Below are 23,845 nucleotides of genomic sequence, written 5' to 3'. Positions count from 1 at the left end.
GTGCCGAACACGACCATCACATTAACGAAACTCGGGTCTTGAGCAGAGCGAACAGGAACTCTACGTCATCTGCCGTATTCTCGAGAGCGCCAAGTGAAAAACAAATTGAAAGACTCGAGACAAATGGGTTTCCCCTCCCTCCACGAAAAATAAACGCTTGGTGAATTGTTGGAAATGAACGGGACTAAAATGTCCCATAATATCCTATTTTAAATTCAAAATAAAATGCAGATACCACTAAAGTGAGTAACTATAACGTTTTTGGGCACTATCATAACTCCACTCACACTACTGCATTATTAATATATTTTAAATTAATCTTATTCGATTAATTTTTTTCTTCATTAAGAACCTTTGCTTAGGGTTTAAAAGACTTTCGGGAGCAGCTACGTGTTGCGCTTTCTGCGCAATCTCGCTGCGAGAGCTTATGTTTCAAGTTTGAACCTTTGATTTCTTTCGCAAATCATTTTCGACACTTCGAGCAGAAAAAAATCAGAACGTTGGAAATGTAAACCATAACTCTCAACACCAGATAGACTAATATATTTTTATAGCAATACCCCTAAACTCAATTTTTTTTTCAGAAAACACAACATAAAGAATAGCAACAGATATGTAGTGAAGGACAGTAGCGGGTCCAGGATAGGGACAAGGGTGGGGCTAAATATGGGATAAACTCCCAGAAGTATTGCGGGTCCGAACAAAAATTACCATTCTATCTAGTGTGAATTGGATGTCCAAGAGGGGGGGCAATATCCCCCTCAGCCCCCCCCAATAGATCTGCCAGTGGTGAAGAACAAAGAGGAATTAAATAAGAGCTGAGACGCATAAACCCATTCAGACGACTGTTAACTTACGTCAAATCACCCTAACCTTTCCAACTCGGCTGCACGAGATAAAGATGCGAATGAAGAGATAAATTTTCGCGGTTGAATTAAACATTGAGCTCATACGGGAGTACGCATAAAGAGGTTGTTACCCTCCACTAGTGTGCAAAGGGATCCGGAGGGTAAAGAGTATCTCATGACGTTCTTGCAAAGGACGCTCAGGCCTGGGAGAGATTTAAGAGACGCTAACGGGTATGGAGGAGACAAGAGCAACGCCAAATGGATAGCATTGCGCCGGGAAGACGGGAGGTCTGGCGGTGGGAGGGATGAACTAGAAAACACGTCTTTAAAACCACCACGGTGGTCCTTTTTTGAAAGTATAATTCGCTCTCTCGCGGGTCTGGGGTCGAGCCCGGGACCACCGCGGGAGAAGCAATAATCGCGGTCGGCGAGATGAAAGTGTGGAGGATGAATGTGAAATGTCTGGCCGGGAAGATGTGGATGCAGGGAGGGAGAGAGAGGAGAGACACGAACGAGGGAAGATTAACGACATAACGTAGGGTGTGTGGTCCAAGGAAGAACAGAGCGGGGAAAGTGGCAGAGAAATAGTTCCCTCAATGCAGCACATGAATGGAATGAGACTTCGAGTCCACATGAGTCGGAGAATGAAAAGGCAATATGCACGGCCAAAACACGAGGAATCTCAATATCGGGATTACATTTACAACGCATACAAAAACAAAACTATATCTAGCACCGGATCGCCAAGAAATTCCATACGTAGCTAAAGAAAATGCAAAATATAAAGCCAATGGTGGCATGGATTTAACATTTCTGGCGCCTGGAACACGGCTGGGTTAAATACCGTCCAGCGATCCCACCCATAAATAAAACATTATGTAAAATCAACCCAAGTATGATTCTGTGCAAGTCAACTAGAATAGTCCGAGAGGCTGTGGTTGAGCACAAAACCGATCAAGGTCTGTTTAATTCCTCAAGAAACCGGTTAGGGTTATTTGTTGGTATTTGTGTCTTATTGGTTCAAGATCTCACGGTCTCATCAGGTGATATCGGTATGAATCCAGGTCAAGGCAGATGATTTTCCCTCGTTGAAACCTCGCCCGGAGTGCAAATGCTACTGATAAACAAATTGTAGGCCTCTGAATAATCAGTGAGGTCTCCGAGAACAGAGAAAATGTTTCATAAAACTTCAATATCGTCTCTAAATAATCTTAGCTCCAAGTTGGGAGAACAGTTATCTAGATATCATGAAGGAGAGAAGATCACTACCGGCCTGAGATCTTCCTTGATTAAGGACGGCAAGAGAACTAAACGACGGACGTAGTATTCGAGATTCATCCAGAAAGAATCAGGTTATTGCTTAGTATTTGAACCAGGGCCATATAAGCAGTAAAATAGTACTAGTATTCAATCCCCACGCTCGTAAGACCTCTAGTACAACGTCTTGCACGAATATGAAGAGTAAACCCAAGCAAAAACACGAGACGTGAGGACCGTCCCTGAGATGGCATTAAAAGAAAATTTGACGACGACGGGTTCTGGGGTATTAAAAAGGATAGCCTACGTGGGCACAGGGACTTCTGGAATTAGATGGGCGCCTGCCTTAAAAAAATAATTACGGGAAGAAAGAGCCACGGGACGTGGAGAAGATGATGATTGGGGCGTTAGCGGCGAGGAAGCAGGAAACGGCGTGGGTCCAAGAGGGAAGTAGCGCGGCGGATCTGATGCACCCCGAGGCCATCGCCGCTTCGCCGAGGGACCCCAGCGGCGTCGCTACTGGGGGCTGGGAAGGATCCTCGGTGGACGTGGGAGGGTGATAACGTGAGGTGGGAGGGAATACGGCAAGAAAGAAACTCTTGGGGCAGATGAGAGGGAATCGGTCCGGGATGTCCTTTATGGGTGTCCGCGATGATGGGAATTGGTTGCAGAGGGAGAGCTGTGTGCTGGCGGAAGGGAAAGATAAAAGGGAGAAAACGAGATGGGAAAGATGGGGTGGTTTGGGGGATGAAAATATAAAAGAATGAGTCCCCTGTATGAGTCGGCAGAGGGTGTGATGCGGAAGGCGAGGAAATGTAGAATAGGTGGAATTTTTTCCAGATTATATACACCCTCTCCGTAGGCTACCCCGCCTTGGGTCTACCTTCGATACATAGAGAAAACCCCTTCCATGCAGAAAAAAAGGATCATCGCTTCACCTACGGAATTGCGAGGCCATTAGTAAAATTTCATTTTCATAAACCAGGGGACTTGCCGCCGCAAACGACCCTCCGCGATAATCCGGAATACGCGATCCATATCGGAAAAAAATTAATCACGATTTAACTTTTTTCATCTTGTTTCTTAATCTACAGAAGTTAATTAGAAAGATTTCCATAGTATACTTTCTTTGCACTGGCCTTTTTGGAGGGAGCATGTCTACGGAACACTAACGAGAACGGAACATTAAAAAGCAACAAGATTTGACGTAAAATCCGGTGGTGACAGAAAACCTTTGAAAAGTACACTGGCCTACTACTTTGTATCGGCATAGCTAAAAGGTCCTAAAAAGTTAACAATTTTTTCCACTAATCTTCCACGAACGTCCATATATGCCGGAATGGGTGGTATCTTCGACATCGTATTCGCTCTCATTCGGTTCGATGATCTCGAACATGATCTCGAATGACTGAAGCAATGAACCTACGGGAGCCGCCTGAAACGTTGGATAAACTTTCTTTAGCAAAAAAATGAACGTTTGCAGAGGAATACTCGAAACACCTGTCTAATCTATAAAAGAACCACTGTAAAAACTTCACAAGGCCAAAAAGTAAATGAAAAAATGCACGAAGAATGCACTGACGGATGGTCGCTAATTTCTATGTGTCTGGAAGATGAGAGTGAGGCTATTGGCACCTTCCTCACAGAAATGTTGATTCGAGGTTGAGGGGAGACTTCGTCTGACCATCCTATACACTTTACTCTCTTCTCGGCCCCTTTTGACTCTTTCTCTCTCTCTCTCTCTGCAGCTATTGGACGTCATCAGTGACCTTCCCGCCTTCACGGGAGAGGTCGTCCGGAGAGTAAAAGGCTGGCCCTCAATGGCAGAGTGGTGATAAAAGGGAAGAGTGCTCCGTTCCAAGACGAGTGTAGTGGCTTGTCGAGGCGGAGCAAGCGATTCTTGTCCCCCACACCCCACGGCCACCCTCCAAACCCCACACCCGTGCGCGCCCCCGCCATCTTACCTACCCTCTTCACTGAAACTACTCTCCTTACGCACTCCATATTATCGCAAACTAAATGAACCATTACCGTGGGGAAAATTATGCGTGGACTTATGCAAATGAGTCTTAATGAAAGTTGTTAGCATGAAGCCACAGTGTTTGGCCGACTACTTTGTCATCTTCTCCTCCACTTTAAATTATTTTCAAAGTTACAGTACTATGATATTGTACACGGTCTTCTTTCGGAAGAATGGAAATATCTTACTAACCTCAAGCAAGTTTGACAAGGAACTTTTATTTCTTACCCAAAACATTTTTCCGTCGATGAAGTATTATTTTGATTACCATCTAAAATTCTGCTTTTGATTTCATTCAGCGGTTTAAAATGAAATGGTCCTTTGACCGCCGTTCCTATTTTTAATTTTATTGTGAGAAAAAGTAACACAGGAAATTGATCGCTGCTAAATCATAATCTGCGAAAATAAATTGATTTTATAAATATACTCGTAATTTCACGAAATATTAGGCGTTAGGAAGAGTAGTGTATGGGGGTGAGTCATAAAATTTTCATTCATCAGAATTGTGGAAAAATGCTAGCTCCACACTGATTGCGTTGCATTAAATTATTGCACCAGACACGTAATTACTCCCCAATGTCATGATCTAACAAGATCAATGACAGGGCAAAGACCCCGGTATGATTATTAACGACCGCGATAATCGTAAACTCGTAGTCTCACTCACCAAGCACCGATATTTTACAGACGATCGTGTTATTCCGTATCCCGACTAATCTTTCATATTCCCTTTTTTACCTCTCTCTCTCGAGTAATACATTATCGAGAGAGTTCTCTTCACGGATCCGATGGCCCTTCAAAAGAGACATCTCAAGACCCTGAGGAGAGCACTCCTTCCAGCCGCTGAAATAAGCACACCGAGGGCGCGCGAGCCTTGTGAATCCGATCAAAAGCACGCTCTCCACCCCGAGAAGATTGCTGATTTCACGTGCTCTTTATGCTATCGACAAGGTTAATTTTCGAACTCACTATCAAAAAAGAGACAAATTTCCTTCGAAGATGCGTAAAAGAAATATAAGTACATGCTAAACAGAATGGAAAGAGGTTTCTGTCCATTTTGTATTTCCTAAAATCAACCTAAACGCCACAGTGAATGCCTGAAAACTAATCCATTGGTTTTTAAGTCATCAGCAGGTAGCAAAATATCTATCATTCATGAAAAAAACAGTAAAAAAATCAACTATCATGATATTCAGAATCGAACGAGACTTTTTCAATTTTATTCTCTCTAAAACTACCTTAAATGCTACAATGTATTCCCGAAAACACCACCCTCTGCTTTAAGGCATCTGTCATTTAAGCTAAAACTTTTTTGCAATTTTTAATCTGCTGTGGCTGCTATTCCAAGTGAGTATTATAGTTAAAATTTTCAAATAAACCTCAACACTGCCACAATTACTTTCAAAATTACTCTTGTGTTTTGAGTGAATGCGCATCATAAATTTGCGTGATTAAAACTGTAATAATATTCGATAGCTTCTGTAACTATTACTCATGTAAACAAGAAATAGTAACAAATACACCTTAATAAGATGAGACTTAAAATAAGTCTTGTATTCAGTATGAACCACTCCAAATGAATTCTGTCAATCTCTATCATTTTAAATTCCGATTAATATTGTTTTCAATAATGTCGTCATGGATAAAAAAGGCAAAAAATTCAAATCAAGTTCCAGAGTAATTGACAAAATATTTAGGTGGAGCTTCGAGTATGATTGAGAAAAACTGAGCCAAAGTTTCTAAGATTACCATCGACATTCGTTCTAATTACCGATGGTGGGGGTGTCTCACACATGCGTGGGAGGACAATCGTGGCAACGACCAGCAAACTTCCCCCACGATCGATATATGTACACACATCTCCATCGCCACGCGATCAATTAAGCTCATCCCCAGCGTTCCAGTAGCCTACTTCTCCGACTTATCTCGCCGTCATCTTCACATCAATCCCCCAACCCCACGCGCTACCCTCTTCACCTCCTCCAACAAGTCTGAAAATTATTCTGAACGGCTTGAAAAATATTGGCAATGCACTTCAACCTGTCGCAAAAATCGGCTGCGATCGTCTCGCGACGAGAGCGCCGCCCTGGGGAGGTACGCGGTGAAATGAAAACAATCGAGTCGCGCCGCGCACAGCCGCCGACGCCACCACTTGACTAACGTCGCGAGAGGGGTCGCATCCCTTGTGTCTGAACCTCTAAACTCCCCTTGCTCTCCTCAGAATCTTCGCCCTCATCATCTCACCGATGCCGTCGAGGACGGGCGTCTGTGACTTCGCCCTGCCCCGCCAGAATTCCCGCCACGTGGCGTCTTGAGACACCGCCGCCGACGCCGCCATGATTGTGAAGAATTCTTCAAATCCCCAGCCACGTGGCGTCAGCGAAAAACGCTAAGAGAGCTGGGGGGCCATCCAGACTTGGTGAAAAGCGCGGCGCGCGGCTCTCCCCGTCTCAAGGAGTCCCGGTTCTTCTTCAACTTCAAGCCCATCTGATCCTTTTTATTCATTATGAGAGAAAGGTATATACGAGTTCGCATCGAGCCATCTTTTTCGGGAATTCTGGGAAGGAGCGAGCTGCCTTCGAGACGATAAACAAGGCGATGGGTGCCTTGACGACATTGCTGTCTGGGATATCACCCCGAGTGGCGACGTAGCCGCCAGACGGAAACACTCGACGTGTCTGGCTGATCTGGTTGAGTCAGGCATACTGATTGCGGGGCGCTTCCTGACCAAGTGCGGCACGGATTTAAAAAAAAAAAATACAAAAAAAGTGGAACACCGTCGAAATCCCGTCGCAAGCTAACAAGTGCGTGCTCACGGTCTGGAGTCAAGCATTTGACGGTGAACCTGAACAGGTTGAATAATTTTCTGAGCCTGCTTGCAGACGCAGTGACCCTCCTAAATAATGTGCTGACGAATCAAATCCTTTAATTTCAGGGGGAGTATCAGCGATTTTTTACCTTGAAAACACTTAAGATAACCTGTGGAAGGCTGAGATTGTATCTTTCTTCCCATTATTAGGGCACAGTTCGCAAAATGATCAGATAAAATGCAGAATCAAGACACTTAAATGGGTGATTTGTAAAGTTCCAGTAAGTGTACTCAAAGAAACTCACCTGTGGTAAATATAATAATAAAAATGGAAAACATGACAAAAGTAACATAATAGCATCTCAATAGCAAAAAACGAGTCTCGTTTATTTGACTTTGATGATACCTCCAGACTCCATGGAAGACGGTTTAATTTCACGCTGGTTGAAAACAATGCTTGCCTAACTGCACAAATAATACCTGTGGAGAACACACCAAACCAGAGCAGCTTCTAACACAAAGAAATTGTTTTGAACCAGGCCATTTTCTGAATTCTGAGAATGAAGAAGCTACACAACAGATTTTCGAATTGCACCGGGAGACACTCGTGAGAAAATGTAGCGAAAGAAATTACATCTGCACGCTTCACCGATGAGCTGAGAGGAAACGCGAAATACACACGTGAACTTTCGCCGAGGCGAAGGAAATGTTCGCCCAAAGTGCGGCCTTTCTACTCGGGGGAAACAAGGGGGGGTACTGCTGAAAATGAGAAGACAGATACACTTAGCGGATGCTGCAGCCCATTCAGCGAGATTCGCCCTCGGGGCAAGGGAAGGAAAGAGGGAGAGAGAGAGAAAGGATGAACCGACTCGCCCCAGGAATCTTGGCTCTCCTCCGTGTCGTTCACTCTGGCGTTTCGTCACCACTGCGGCGCCGAGGTGTGATTCGGGGTCTTTCAAGAGGGCACTCGTATCGACCCAAAAAGAGAGAGAGAGCATCTCCCAGAGCGCGACACCTCCTATCGAGTCCGCCCTCATTCCTCGCCTTGCACGAATCCCATTCACCGCGCCTCTTTAAACCGCAGCCACGAATTCACAAGGAATGTTCCCTTTCAGGCAATGGCGTAACGAGGGGGGTCCAGATGCCCCCTCCACCGAAAAATTAAAACACAATTACTTTGCTTCATCATAAAAGAAAACAAAACATTGAAATATCATGAATGTACAAAAGATTTCTTTAAAAATAAAGTTTTTTCGATTATGAAAAGTGTAAAAATTAGTTTAGAACCCTCCACTTAGTACTCTGTTTTTGAAAGAAGTTCCCCCCTGGACCTCCCTAGTTTTGGACCCCCTTAATACTCCCCCCCCCCCCCCTCCCCCTTAATTTCAGAATTCCAGGCAACTGGTTTCAGGGGAAGCATGAGGCTTTGTCAATAACTTGGCTCATTATAATATAAATCGATAAGTGAAATATTCCACGGACGACAGCTCACATAGTCACTAACCTGATCTGGGAGGGATTTAATTATTATTACGAGGATCGAGAGCTGTCTCCCAAAATATGATATGGTATAAGGAGAAATTGAAAACTCAATATTTCACCTTGAAATTTTCTAAGCATAAAGGATGAACCTTTTTGTATATTTTCCCGTTCCTCAAATATAAAATTAAATCTAAGAGATTACCAAGATAGATTTTTTAAATTTATGATACAGTCATACGCTGGCAAGGGCCTATACTCAGGAAATTTCAAAATGATGAGATAAATTTTATGTGCAATGACTAATATATCGCCAGAAAAACAGGTGGAACTGATGTGATGAGCCCACTTAGAAGTACGAAATGCGCGAAAGAACCTCGTTTCTAACATAATTGATCATAATGGCCTAGATAAATGATCTAAAATATGATACATTTTTGCAAGGACAAGTTTACTCCCATTATTTAATGCGACAAACCATCAAGGATAGGGTAAATCTTGAGCATAAGAATTTATGAAGGTTTAATCTGATGATGGTACTACTTCTCTAGATATCAGTGCTCATAAACACCTCGTAACATAAGGCTGTCGAGTACGAATTATTCTTGACACTAATTCAACAGCACATTATGACAACCGAATGAGGCTGTACGTGACACCAAAATTTAATCCTTGGTATGGTCATCTGCCTATTCGATAGTTTGGTATTTTTTTCTCAAAGGGTTAAACATTATATTCATAGTCTTTATCTATTTCGACGATCTTAGGATACTCAATTTCAACAACCGATTGAGTATTGCGATAAAAACATTGTGAGAAAAATAAAGCTAAACGCAAATAACCTGCAGAATGAACTGACATTATCCCCGTTAACTTGTCTAACTAATTCGCCTATGCGTACACCTGTGATCTCATAGGAAGCCACTTCACCCCCCTCCCAATCACCTTCAGCAGCAACAGGCTACGGAATGACCCGAGCACATCGCCTCACCTGGGAATTCCCTTTCAAATAACTCCTCTCTTCCCAAGCTCGTAATTCCTCTATGCCATAATTTGCCCTCCACCGCCCAAACAGCTGATCAAATGGCTCAACCCTGTACCTATCGTGGGAGGGTCCCCATAGCGTAGCGTGCGGAGGGAAAGCATTTCAAATCGTCCTCATGAAGCGATGAAGCGGGGGAGTTATGGGACGCATAAAACCTAGCCCTGGACGCGTTATTTTCCACAGCTTCTTCTCTCGTTAGCGGATCATTATCGTGTGCCGATCGAAATTTTTCGAGAAAACGCACCGAGCCCGGTTTAATGTTTATCTCCGCGTGGATCTAGGACGGAGGCTTTTAAGAGGGTCTTTCAAGACGGAGCACATTGGGTCGCACCCGTTGAAGTCCCCCGATGACGGATTCGAATCTGATTAACGGCGGCACGAAAATGCATAAATTTTAGGCATGATTTAAAAGCTTGTATGAAAGCTTATGCTGGGGCGAATCTCGGTCCAATCCTGGCATGAAATGCGTATTTTTGATCAGATAGCAGACGTTTTTGATGGGGAGAACGGTACTCCCAGCACATTAATAGTCTACGCAGGGTGGACAAACTGAAATACCACCTTATACTCGATGGATAATATTGAGAGAACTATTTTAGTCAAAATGCTATTTTTACGAAATGACTGTGACATCGAACTAAAAATAGAGTTCCGGGCTCGTACTAATAACCCCCATTTGGATATTGGATTTGTAACTCTGTTACAGACAACTGAAAGAGTATAAATACAAGTTCAACTTCCCTTTAAGAAATTCAAAATAATCCAATTCACAAAAAGTTGGCCTTTATCTCCGAAGTACACATGTTTGTATTTGAACTCAATTTTGATGCAATGCAGCAGTAGTTGAATTCCTTAAAAGTCGCCAATTAACCCAGGATTGATATCATTTGATTCCGAAATATAATATGACTGAAATCTGAAACGCAAACGTTCGAATAAAACATCCTATTCTACTATTCAAAAGAATGATTTGATAATCATGCCATCTTTCTAAAAGCATGCTCTGGTCATAGTTAACTTATAACTAATTTCTCCTTGATCTCAAACGAAGTCTCGCACGTATTACCTTCTATATTATGGCTATATATTTCGAGAAAAGCAGTTGGAGCACATATTGACACTACAGGACATTAGTCATTCCCAAAAGATCTTGATAAAACTCGCCAGCTGGAAACGAACATGACAATGCCTCCTAGGAGAAACGTACAAACAATTTGCTAATCAACCATCTACACATTCTACGAGCCACCTTATAAGTTTACTGCAGAAGGCATTCAAGCTTCCATTTATTACGAGAACCTTTCTGATTATATCATGAAATTTAAAGACAATAACGTGAAATTCTACATCATGGTAGCTTGTGTGCAAGAGTCTATTGTGTTTCATGAAGGCCATCGCAAATTGCGCTCAAATATGAGCTACCACTTCAATATTTCTCGCAAAGGGGTAACTTCTTGTTTTCAGCGGAGGCTCAAGTTATCAAGGCGTGGGCAGGTTAGGGGAGAGTTTGGTGGAGATGTATTAGACAAGGCGAAGAGGTTGCTGGGCGGGAGTGCGATGCATCTGGGTGAAAAGTTATGACAGGGTAAGGTAGCTCCTGGTATCTGTGCTGTGCAAACAGGAATATCTTCTCCCAAAACCTCTCTCGAACGACTGTACTACAGGTAGCAAAAGCTCCTGATGCAAACTCTCCGGTATCCCCAGGAAACATGTATGAAACGAAGTTTGATACTTAGAAATATAATAAACGAGAGCGATAATAATGGCCCATGAAATGGGTTCATGTAGGACGACATTGTAGAGTGCGATGCAATTATTTCTATGCGAAAATGAACTTTTAATAATGAGAAACACATCTTTCAGCCTCAATTAAAGTCATGAAACTACTTTCAACAACTGGTTGCAAGAGGCATTAAAAAAATTCCATTCACCAGGTTCGATATTTAAACATTCCCTTTATTTCGGTAGAAAGCTACTGAGCTCCAGATATCATCGAAAATTACCAATAAATATTAGAAACAAGGTTAAATAATTAAATGTCTGTGAGTGACTCACAATGATATGTCATTATTTTCAACTTAAGGGTTTTCCATGTCTCTCAATAATAATATATCTCAAAAAATTACAAACAGCTATATTACACCCACTTCATGGAAAATTATTATACCAAATTAATGCATCTAAACGTATTCTGCATTAATTGAGTTATGGAATTTCCCCAAAAAATATCCCCAGCAAAATACTCCTGAGCACAAATAATTATCTAAGAAAATATCCGTCCCAAAAACATGAATTCACAAAAATATTGACTTCCATATTACTTATTTATTCACAACAGGTAAGCATACCTAAGAGCAAAAACATGATTATACGAGGATAACATCCACCTTTAACGGCGCGTGGGCGAAAAAATTAGAAAATGATAACAACTCCTTCGACTGAGGTGAGACTGAACATTGGAAGTATGCGCCGGGAGAGTTATTGAGAGATACTGTCAATTGTACTGAAATATTTTTATCTCATTTTATTTAAGAAAACAACGTTCACAATAAGCCCTACCGAGGAGGATTATTACTGTTCATTAAAGATATCATAAACGCGCACCTTCAATTATCCAGTCCAAACCAACACATATCATACATAATTTACTGCATCCATAAAAGTACAGGTGTGTGTATTAATAAACGGCAGCACGCCGAGGACGGTCACTTTTCCGTCCATTCAAATCCAAACAACATAGCGTAAGGAGCAGAATTAGCAAAACATATGTGCATACATGAAAAATACTGGCGAGCATATTACTTATTATATAAATTAAAAAAGGGGCGCTCACACGTGCATAACCCAGGCTGCACCGCGGAATAATCGAATTTCCGAGGTGGACGCCGGGAGGGAGCAGTAGGTAGCAGGAAGAGGAAGGAATGACTTAAACTTATTGTAATTGAGGTGGGAAGGTAGATAAGAGGGGAGAGGGGAAGGAGAGCGAAAAGAGTGGTGTGAGGAAGCTCGGTGAGGGAAGGGGGGCGAGGGAGGGGTGGCACGGGGCGGAGGAGGGGAGGTGGGTGGCGGGCACAATGAGGAGTGAAGGTATCGGGGTGGAGGGGGGAGGGAGGGAGATTGGGAGGGGAGGTAGGTTTATTCCATCTCTTAAGCGCGTTGGAGGGAGGTGGTGGTGGGGTGGAGTGGGAGTCTGAAAAAGGGTTGAGGTGTTAAGGGGAGGGTGTGAGAAAGAAGACGGCCTTCCATTGGACGACCGCTCTCGACGAATCGGGAGGACGAAGCCATGTGGGAAAAGAGGGGGGGGGGAGAGAAAACTTCCACCGCGACAGGAGCAAAAAGATAATAAAAAAAAACAAACCCGCGAGGAAGGAACGAGGAGAGGAGAAGAAGTTCGAAGGGGAGAGGGATCTGAAGAGTGTGTGGAGATAGAAAGAGAGTATTAGGGGGAGAAAAAGTAAAGGAGGAGAGAGAGTTCTTACACTCTCTCGGTCGCACGGCGGCAATGGCTCGGCCTTTCGGACGACTCTTGCCGGAGTGTGACTCTCCTTCAGTTCCCGCTGCACGACTCATGTGCTAAACCTATATAGCGCATCTGAAACTGTGAACTCGCGGCGAACACGCACGGTGCATCGATAACACCCGGGGTCCGACACTCGGAACGCTTTTAGCACCTCGCATAAGCCAAAGGCTTTTCTCAGCCTCTGTGCTCGTACCTTACCAGTATGGCCCTTATAAACTTGGCTATAATCCTAGATGTGACTTAATGCTTTCGAGATGTAAAGGTGATATTATGGACTCGGTGCAAATAAATCATCACGGCTGGGTAAATTTAATCACTTAAAAATGGACGAGTCTGTGATGGACTTATTAATTTAGAATATTATACGTTTATCCACAGCTTCAAGGGCATTACATGTTTTCCTTTGCAATAGTTTTATGGTTTTTTCAACGGCCGTAAATATAAAAAATCCTCTGGGTAAATCACAGATTGAATATCGCATCTAAAATATATTCTACCAATCTGCAACGCACTGCGAGTAATTATTTCGAGTCAAGTTGAAATTAATTTTTCTTTAACTATCTAGTTCTTACGCAGATAATGTCGTAGTTACAGCAAAAATAAATAAAAAATAAAATTATTGACATATAAAGAATGTCATCGCCTAACACTCATTAAAAAAATAATACAAAACAATTTTTCAGAAATGGAATAATCATTCCTAACATATTATTTTCCTCGATTATGGAATGGATTATTATAGTTCCCAAGTTTTTCCGACTATACTCATATTTATTGAAAAACAATTTCATGCTGTTATAACGTTACATGCGCTATGTACAACTTAATCGATATTTCGCGCATCAATGCAATTCTAATTGTACACTACTTCATATTATATTCAGATAAACTAGAGACCATCACCATTTAACGAGAGTACCAGATGCATTTCAAATATTACTTCTAATTCATACGCACTAATATTTCCTACAAAGTAAAAGAACAGCAAAAACAATCCCAAATCTTGAATCCTCAAGCTGCCCCATAGTATTTTTTTAAGCAATGATGAAAGAAATTTCCATTAATTGGATCTTTTTTGAGTAGGGACAATAGAGAAAAGATGATCTAAATCAATTCTCAGCCACCAGATTCAATCGTCGGGTTAAAACAAAATTTATTCCAGTTTTATATTGCCACACTGGTGACTTTCTGTCGAATTTCAAACAAAAAAAATAAATAAACCTGATGGAAGGGCAAGTATAGAGGAAGATGACGGCTGGTATAGCTGTTCTTGAACTCTCCGGGAATGCATGACATGCCCTTATGGTAAAGTATTTAAACTTAGAGAATTTGTAATAATGTTCGGATACAACGTACAGTACTTACAAAGCCGTGCTTGTCGGAGATGTTGTTCGTCAACTTGAGCTTGTGGAAGGAGACTACCTTCTGCATCCACTGCTCCCCCGTCGACGGGGAGTCTGGGTGGATGTACATCCTCTTGGGCATTTCGGGGTCGGCCTTCCCAGCGACCATCCACCGGCTGCCGAGCGAGAGAAAGAGAGAGAAATGCTTAGTGAAATGCTCATTGAAACAAAACCACACGCAGCGATACAAAACAAATACACTTATCATGCAAGACATGCAGAACATCTCGACTCTGAAGGATATTCAAGCTGATGATTGTGGAATCTCGTCAGATAAATTGAACTTGACATTCTTGACTTTCTGAATTCATGCATTTTGGTACTTCTTAAGAAATTTCCATGCTAAAGATTTGACACATTATTATTTTCTCGAAAGTTGCATTATAACTTGCAATAATGAAGGGCACTGAGTTCATTTTTATGGAATAAATTTAAAGCCTCGCTAGGGTTTCCCCAAGGTTAGTTATGTTTAAGAAAAACATAAGGGTAAATATCTTATGAAAAAAGTAAAGAAAGATTGGAACTTGGATATTTTGTAATATTTTGGCAAATAAGAAAACGCCTTGGCATGCATTTGCAAAGGGCATAAAGGTACTTCAGTGAATACCAAATCAGCAAATCTAATTTAAATAGAATTTATTTTCATAAACTACTTAAATATTGAAGGGAGTAACCGTTAATTGCCAGTTTTGGGCAATTCATATGGTATTCATGAAACTGGTATTTTGAATTACCCTTGCATTGCAGTGTTTATCTTTCAATTCACATTTTTTATTAGATTAGATAATTACTAGATAAAAAAATTATTAACTTCAAAAGAATAAAAGAGGAAATAAATGCACAAACCACCAACGTAATTGATCTGATACCATTGGCTCTGATTTAATATATTAAAAAATTGTAAATATGCAGAACAATGAATCAGAAAATATTCATCCACTCTTTAATGCCATTAAATATTGCAGCAAACCCAGGTTAAGCGCAAAGAAAAGATATGGCGAAAGTCATAGAAAGGCAATCATGCAATCCATGGTTGTGTAAATGGGTAGTCACGTGAGTTTGAGCAATCATGCACTTGGTTAATGATCCAAATTCAAATAAATACACACCAAACATGCAAAATGGAGCTAAGTTGATTCGCAGGGATTGAGGTTAAGTTTTTTTCAGGTCATCGCAATGAATAGGACATGCGGGCCCATGTTCAATGCCAACAAAGCTCTCTCATTCAAATATTATATTTATCTGTCCAAAATATCAGATTTATTCACAATTTAGTACCTTAAGACGGAATTATGAATATTTTCCAAAAATCTGTTCGACATTTACAAAGTCATTTCATTTTAGTACTTCAATTTTAATTATGACAAATTCGTATTCATCCCTTACCTTTTCCGCTTATTTCAACGAGTTGAAATATTAATCACAAATACATTAGAATATTAAAAGGTTGGATTCATTTTGAATTTTGATTGAAAATTACAAATTCGACTTTATCGAGTAGTACAATTTATTTCATAACGCTCTCTCCTAGGCTGCAAAATAAATGACAATCGGAGAAATGAGCTAAGTGAAGCTGAAATATTCTTTTTGACTCTCACTTAATCGTAAAGTCGTCATTTTTCATCATCAAGTCAGCTATGTCACATTTTTTCGATCTTCATCAACATTTCCCTTTTATTTTTAGTACCTGTTGTGGAATTTATATCTGCAGTCATCTGCCGCGACGATGTCCATAAGAAGGATGTATTTGGCCTTTTTATCGAGGCCGGTTACCCGAACTTTGTAGGCTGGGAACATTCGCCTGCAAGACACAATAGAGATACCATATGAAACGAGAGAGAAGGACAATGCGGGATTTGTTACAATTCAGAGGTCTTCTCTAAAACGAGCCGACCTCGTCACATAACAGGTTTGTATAGGAAAAAGGAGAAGGAACTATTAAGCTCTGACAAATCTGTCAGGGTTTTCAGGTATATAGGGGTCATTATAACAGGCAAATCCTTTTCAGCCACGGCCAACCGCAGAATAGAAGCTTTCCTATGCAGTGTAAGCAATGGAATGAAAGTAGAGAAGCGAAACACTAAAAAAAAACGAGAATATGATATACGTATTTTAGGAGGAAAAAAAGACAAAAGAACAGGCGAGAAATGAAGAAGCCAGTCTTGACAGGTCATTTTGTTTGTCTTAAGATCCTCTACCTGTTGTGGAATTTATATCTGTAGTCATCACCGGCAATTATGTCCAGCAGCAGAATGTATTTGGCTTTTGGATCGAGACCGGAAACCCGAAACTTCATCTGAGGAAACATCTGCCTGGAAATAAGAGACACAAAACCTGGACACATGAAAAATTCAAGTGGAAATTTCATGTCGGACCCAATGATCTGTTGGATGTACTGGTGGTGTGAGTGGTAGTTGATCATATATGATGGTAGGCTGAAGAGAACAAGAGAGGAAATTATGTTCACATGTGAAAACATACTCTGAGAATGAGTTATTTAAAAATATAGAGTTAAGACTATGCATTGCCACATAAAGGCATGAATGAAAAATTAGCACTTTGAAACTTCAAATGATGAATAAAGGAAATTAACTGAAAGATAATTGAAACTTTTTTTTTAATTCGAGAAAAACTTAATTCAGCTTGAGAGTCTTAAAAAAGACTTCTTATTTTCATTGGATCATAAGGATTTTTTTAAATTTAAGTTCTCAGTTTTATGAAAGATTGAAAATAAAATTGAACACTGATATCTTAAAAAAATACATCTCCTAAAACTCAATTAAATGTGACATGAAATGGTTTCCAGAAGATACAATGATAAATGATAAATATATATAACAGAAAATGGAGCCGCAACATGTGGTAAAACAAACCAATCTTTCTGAAAGTAAAAGAAAAAGATAATTTGCCAATTTATAGAAATTAACAAATTAAATCAATGACAAACATAAAATTAATTTTGCTCTGGAAGGAAAAAGGAAAACATTAAAATCGCAAGTGTACACACTGAGTAGAAGTATGAATCACGACTACATCAGCAGGAAAAAAATACCTGAAATAATTGATAATGGACTGTGAGTGATATTGGTTAAGAGATATCAAGGGACACTTGCCCAATTTTTGGGAACTTACCACCAAATTATGATACGAAAATTATGATAAGGAAAAAATGAAACCACTAAATTTGTATAAAATCTTTCTTATTTCCGTTATTGAGATACCACAAAAACAGAAACTGCCATTTAAGCTCCAAAAGTTCATATCAAAAATCCTTTTCGACAGAATCAAAAATTGTGGCATGATCAAAAATCGTCCCAAAAAAAACCTCGAGCAGAAACTAAGTGAATGAAATATTCCATACTTCCACTTACTATTGCATGCTGAAAGCTCCTTTACTTTGATTTCCCCTCAGCCCTAGTTCATTCAAAACTGAAAAAACTTGCCCCCCCCCGAAATCCCACCTATTAAGTGCATTGTCTTTTTTTAATTAGAGACTCAAAGACTCGTAAGGACAAACCTGCCGCCTTGAAGGTGCTGCGCGCGGAGGGTATGGGCATGGTTATAGGTTAGGCCAAGACCTGCCGATAGAATGTATATGTATTTTCAATACGTTAATAAACTAAATATTACCGTGGCAGGAGTTCATTTGCCTGTAAGGAGACTTAAATTTTTTCTCACTCGTGATTTGAGTCGAAGTTATTTTCTATGTTATTCGAAGTTATTTTTCGAATGCCAAATGAAAGAATTCCAAAACAAGCAAGGGAATATCAACCAATTGGCAAGAGAAGTATAGGAAGACCAAGGAAAAGATGGTAATGTGGAGCCGGAACAGGCTTAGTAGCCTAATCCTGGAAGAAAGAAGAAGAAGTTATTTTCTAAAATGGAGCACTAATTCAAACTCCACTTGAGCCAGAGATCTTAACTACCGAGGCCGAGTGAGGGCTCAAGATTGAGCCAGCTCCTTGAATGCCACCCTAAGACTACATCCCAACTGCTCCCGCACCCACCTAACATAAACCGCAGAGGCCTCACAATCTCACCTATCCGCACCCCCCATCACCCAATTCGCGTCACCTTCTTGCCGCTCCAAATCCTCACCCTTTTCACCGCACCCACTCAGCCACACACCCTTGCACAATCACTATGGGGAGGATTGTAGACTTGCAGGCGCTTCGATAGAAGTATACATACATATATGAAGAGTGAGAAGCCGCGACCGAACTTGTGCGCGGGAGGGAGACGAGAAATAAAAAAAGGAGCAGAGAAGGCTGTTGAAAGGGCTGAAGTGAAAGGATTCAAACTCTACGGGGTTCTCCCTTTTACACAGACACACATATATTTTTTCAGTCGTTCTCACACTCTCCTCCTGGAGTACTTAGTCCCTTCTCGCGCCCTCGGCGAGAAAGAACCTGGATGGATTATTAAAAAAAATTCACCTACGAAACCATCTTGAGACGGGGAGAGGGATTTTGGGAAAAAAATTAATCCGGAGAAGGAAAAAAAATGCATAAGGAGACGCCAACAAAGGATTTCCCTGGATGTGAAGAGGCCGAGGTGGTTACGAGGATGTGGAACGGAGGGCGCCCGAAAAATGCAAGGATAAAAAGCGTTCGGCCGCCGTGAAGAAGTCGGGATGGGAGCCGAGGAGAGCGATGTTCATAGGCGAGAGATCCAATGGGGATCGGGTATTAAAAAGAAAAGAAAAAAAACAAGAGTGAATGGGTGGAGTGGGACGTGAGATGACAATTTTTTCCGGCAGCAGAAATGGCAGAGGATGCAACTGTAGGTTAAGAGACTTTGGTGTGGCCACCAAAAGGTGTGCGGAATCGTTCGAGATGAAAAGCTAAGAGAGCGGGAGTAATGCTCTTGACTGGGAACTCGGTACGAAAAGGTCAAGTGGGCATTGAGGACTGAGTAGAAAATGTAACACTTTTGAGTTTGAGAATACTTCCAAGAGTCTTTTGATCCGAACATTTTGAAATATAGGTGAGGAATTGTATGATCAAATCAGTAATTCTCGTTGACAAATTTCAGTAGTAATTACCATCTTCGACTTGCCACGCCAGCCAAATATTCCACGTTAGTCTATAGGAAGACTGATTTAGAAAGCATCGTGTGCGTACCACTGGGGGAAATAGGACCTCAAATAAAAAGCTATTTGCAAAATTACAGAACATTCCAAGCTCTATGACAGATTCTAAGATTAAGTTCTAGATAGATTTTTCTACAAAATCTGAGTAGGTACGAATATTTGAAGATGCAAAAAAGATTGCTATTCCTTCGAAGATGAAGTTGAAAAATGTTTTCACGCAGTAAAAGTGCATTAAAATATTTACCGGAAACGCTTATCCTTCTGCAAGAGGAGGCAAATTATTTCTGACACTTATTCCACATCAGTTGCCCAGCAAAGTTTACAAAATTAAAATATTCTTTATTAAATGTTAGTAATAGGTCACGGTTCATCACTGCTCTCTTTACATGACTTACTACTATTACCGATGAAAGGTCATGTCATAAACTCAAAATTGCATCGCCGTCAAAGAAACACCCATGTAAGCCACCCGTGGGCGATGGCCACGCGAGAAAATCTGGCGTCGGCGAATTGAGCAGTCATTTGGTCTCCAGCGCGGACCCTTACGGATCTCACAGTACGACAGGGAAACCCCCACGACACCTTTGTCAATGAGCATAAGAGCGTGAGGTCAAGGCGGCCCGGCGAAAAGCTGAGGATGGAGTTGGACGAGGAAGAGGCGGATGGGGGGGGGGGGGGACCTTGTATGTGTGTGGGAGATGCCCCAATGGACTCCCTATAGACCAACACTCTCTCAACACAGCTATTGCTCCCTTGTACCATCTCCGAGTCTTCTCTTGAGGTCCACAAGGGTGGTGTGGAGAGTCAGAGCAGCGTGTGAGAATCGACAAAAGACTGGCGCATCCCGCCTTTTCGTGGGCATCTGAGGGAAAACTTTCCGCTGACGGTGGAGGGCATAAGGAGCGTGTGGTTCTTATGGGTTTTGCGGGGGCGGTCGGAGGTGGCGGCTACCTGGGTCGGTGGGCAAGGTGTAAGAATCGGGAGTAATAGGGAGGGGATACAATGGGGATGGTTCCGACAAAGGTGAGCAAAAGCACCGGGAGAGAGAAAGAGTAGCAGGATAAAGGATCGAAGGAGTTGTGCACACGAGGATAATCTCGAGAGGGGGGGTGCGTGAGAGGAGACGCGGCGTGGGAAGAAGGAAGCGGGGGCGAGAGGTCCCACTTTACTCCCCACTAAAGTGCATCCAGCCTCGCTAAAGTGCATCTCCCTGAGGCAAGGGTGCATTGCTGCAGTAACAAGCCTCTGATGACCCTTAGCGCTTAGGTGACAAGAGAGGGCAGGCACTTGAGAAATGGTTGACTACACGTTGGGATGGCGACAGAAATTTTTACTGATGCTAAAATCCCACCCTTCCACAGAGTCAAACATAATGAATTGTCTCTCATAGTCATTTTCAGTATTTTCATGCAATGCTTCATTCATTTATTAATATTTATGACGGCTTATTATGCCAACAAACGAAATATCCAGTATCACTAAAAGTAGTGCGTAACATTATGCTCTCAACTGAGGGTGTATACCGTTACCTAATACATAAAACCCAATTTCATGTTTGGCAAAAAATTCTTTCATCCTATGGAAATATTGAAAATCAAGCACAAAAGTCTACGAATAGAGAATGTAGGGATGTTTTTCTAACAATTTACGTATTTTTTAAGCCATTCGAAACGAAATACATTGATTGCACAAGGCGAGGATTCAAATAGTTTCTGACCCGGATGTAATATTAAATGAGCCTTCTAAACCCAACTCAGTAAACAGTAAACAATCCTGTTGCCTCCATACTCAAATTTCCCTGAACGCATAGCGAAGAAGATTAGATATCCCCAAAAGGCAGCAGCTCAGAAAAATCGAAAACTCTTGATCTAAATATAGGCCATCAATCCTTCCACTTTGAATAACTTATGGGCCCTGATTTTTTATCGGCGAGACTAATTTGAGTGGTGGAATGGGTTAAGACACCCAGTGCCGAGCGACACACTCTCTACCTCCGATGGAAACGGACGAAGAAAAATGTTCTTTGTCCCCGAACGGAGGGATGCAAAAAACAAAAGGGTTGTCTTAAAGGGTTGGGACTCCTTAAAAACTTTTTGGTAGCACCTGCGCACGGCTGGCATGTTGTAGCGTGTGCACATTCCTCCATATCCCCGGATTAAAAAAAAAACAAAACAACGAGACAACCCAACGCAACACAAACAATCGAGTTATTCACATTCCAAGAATCGCTCCCAGAACGACTTTTGACTTCACCCGTCCTACCCCACCTGTGACTCCCCGAAAAACTTCCGACCGATCTCGCTCCCAACGACTCGTATCCACCCTGATCGCACAACGGTTTCCCGACACCCTCCGCGTTGCACCCCATCCTCCCGAGTTCCCTTGTTCACCGTCTCTTCCAACGTTCCCGCTCCGACGAAAGGGTTGCCCGAATACGGCTCACTACGGCACCGCATCAGAAACGACACCCACCACACCACCAGCTACCCTCCCGCCCCCCCCCCTCCACCTCGTTAAACCCCGCGTCCTATCGCGTCCATCTAAATAAATAAAAAATCCACCGGCTTTTATTTTGGGCACCCTCCAATTCCACCCCCTAGAAATTCGTTTGTTGAAATCCGAGCCCTGGCCCCGTAGTAGGGGCGTGAGTAAGGGAGGGATGATTATTGTCACCCCCACTGCCAACGTTTGTTGAAGAAAAATCACTCTATATTTTAATGCTTTACTTCACTGACCAACCACTACCATCTTACTAATATATAATAACCGCGGAGAGGGCACGCGGCGAAATGTAACATTAGAAGGCGAAAGAAAATATTTTTTTCTCTTTCCTTGGAATGATATAGCTATGCTGTGTTCTTTTTTTTAAAAAAGGTCCACCGAATTAAATTGATACAAATATTTATTCTCATAAAATAAAGAAGAACCATGGGGTAATATACACCCCGCGCGCCCTTTCCGGGTTAGGCGTATTTTAGTGGAAAACAAGTCACACAATTTTTATACTATTTCACTGTCCACCGCAAAGAACACTATTATGGTCTATAATGGCCGTGAGGGATGACTTTTTGAATTTCTACCCTACCACATCCACTTCATATAAATGTAACCTATTTTTTAATACGGAAAGTTGAATAAATGATTTTAAAAAGTACTCATAATAGTTTCTTCTAACCTTGTGTTCAGTAAGGACAACATTTTTCCTACCTCAATCAAAAACTCATTTAGACCGAACAACCACATCCTGACTTGTTGCTATTCTGCTGCGAGTGTAGTTCAATGCAGTACAAAAACTACAATTAATACATGGCATAGTAAAATAACTCCAATTTTAAAAATCATTCCTTTTTCACACAAGTGCTCACACGAATAGCTCTCTAATGCCTTTCTCATACTACGATCCGGATGAAAAGTACTACTTGAAGGTCTGTGGGGGGAAGAGTACACTACACTACACCCTTCGTGCACTATCCCTTTGCCACACCAGCAAGTTAGGCAAAGAGGGAAAAGCATCCCTCCCCTAATACACCCACCCCATGTCAAAGACATCCACGCACACAAGCGGTGCGGACCAGAAGCTCTCCCCTGGGTCCCTTATCTGCCGTCGGCGCATCCATCTCCCAATTGAGGCAGCACCACCTTCTCCTTGCACCACGAGATAGAGGGCGTCGCAGAACAAAAGGCCTCGTAGGTTCTGACTCGGGGGTTGAAAGGCAGCAATGGGAAGGGTGGCAGGAGTCAGTCTACGGCAGAAGGCCACCGGGTTCACCCTCCCCAAGACGTCTTCCTCAGACCAATCAAGCCAAAAAGTCCCGCGCGGCATCCACGCGTAACTAGTATCGCCGTCTTTATTCTCCCACTATTCATCTTCAGAGTTATTCACTCCCAGTTGTCTATTTGGGGAAGGTGACCTCAGGTAATGTGCGTTAAGTATACACTGTGCAGCTCTACGAACCATTTGCCTGAAGTGCCAGTAGTTCCAGAATTAGCTGATACCCATGGCTACATTAAGTGCAGCTATGTGCACCATTAGCTTTTGTGCCAATAGTTCCAGAATTACTTGATACCCATGGCTAAATCAATGGCAGCTATATGCACCATTTGCCTTTGGTACCAATAGTTCCAGCATTAGCTAAATTCAATCGCACGGGTTTGGCGTTCCGTATAAAAAAGGACCGAATACAATCGCACGAAATAATTTCATAATTTTATCCTACATCGTTCATCTTTAACGCATTAGTGTTTCTCACAAGGTCGGCAAATGTTTAGTGAGTCGATAAAAAAACATCCTTCAAACAAGTCCTCACAGTCTCATTCGATAATTCGGGCATATGTTGCGAGGAATAAGAGTCAGTTCCAGAATTAGGTGATA

General features: G+C 41.9%; 1 protein-coding gene across 2 annotated transcripts in view; it reads right to left on the bottom strand.

Moving 5' to 3' along the window:
- Positions 1–23,845, bottom strand: part of LOC124155806 (optomotor-blind protein-like) — a 433,776-nt gene that overhangs the window by 213,513 nt on the left and 196,418 nt on the right. Inside the window, exons 2-3 of one of the 2 annotated variants that reach the window (XM_046529926.1) lie at positions 16,069–16,182; positions 14,344–14,497 (exon numbers count right to left, since the gene is read on the bottom strand). In XM_046529926.1, the coding sequence (XP_046385882.1) occupies positions 14,344–14,497; positions 16,069–16,182 (268 nt within the window). Of the gene's footprint in view, positions 1–14,334; positions 14,498–16,068; positions 16,183–23,845 lie in introns of both variants that reach the window. The other variant, XM_046529924.1, reaches the window with a different exon arrangement.

This window comes from Ischnura elegans, chromosome 3 (assembly GCF_921293095.1).
Source record: "Ischnura elegans chromosome 3, ioIscEleg1.1, whole genome shotgun sequence".
Taxonomy (NCBI): Eukaryota; Metazoa; Arthropoda; class Insecta; order Odonata; family Coenagrionidae; genus Ischnura; species Ischnura elegans.
Note: the sequence above shows the minus strand (reverse complement) of the source record. Positions and strands in the feature narration are given on the sequence as shown.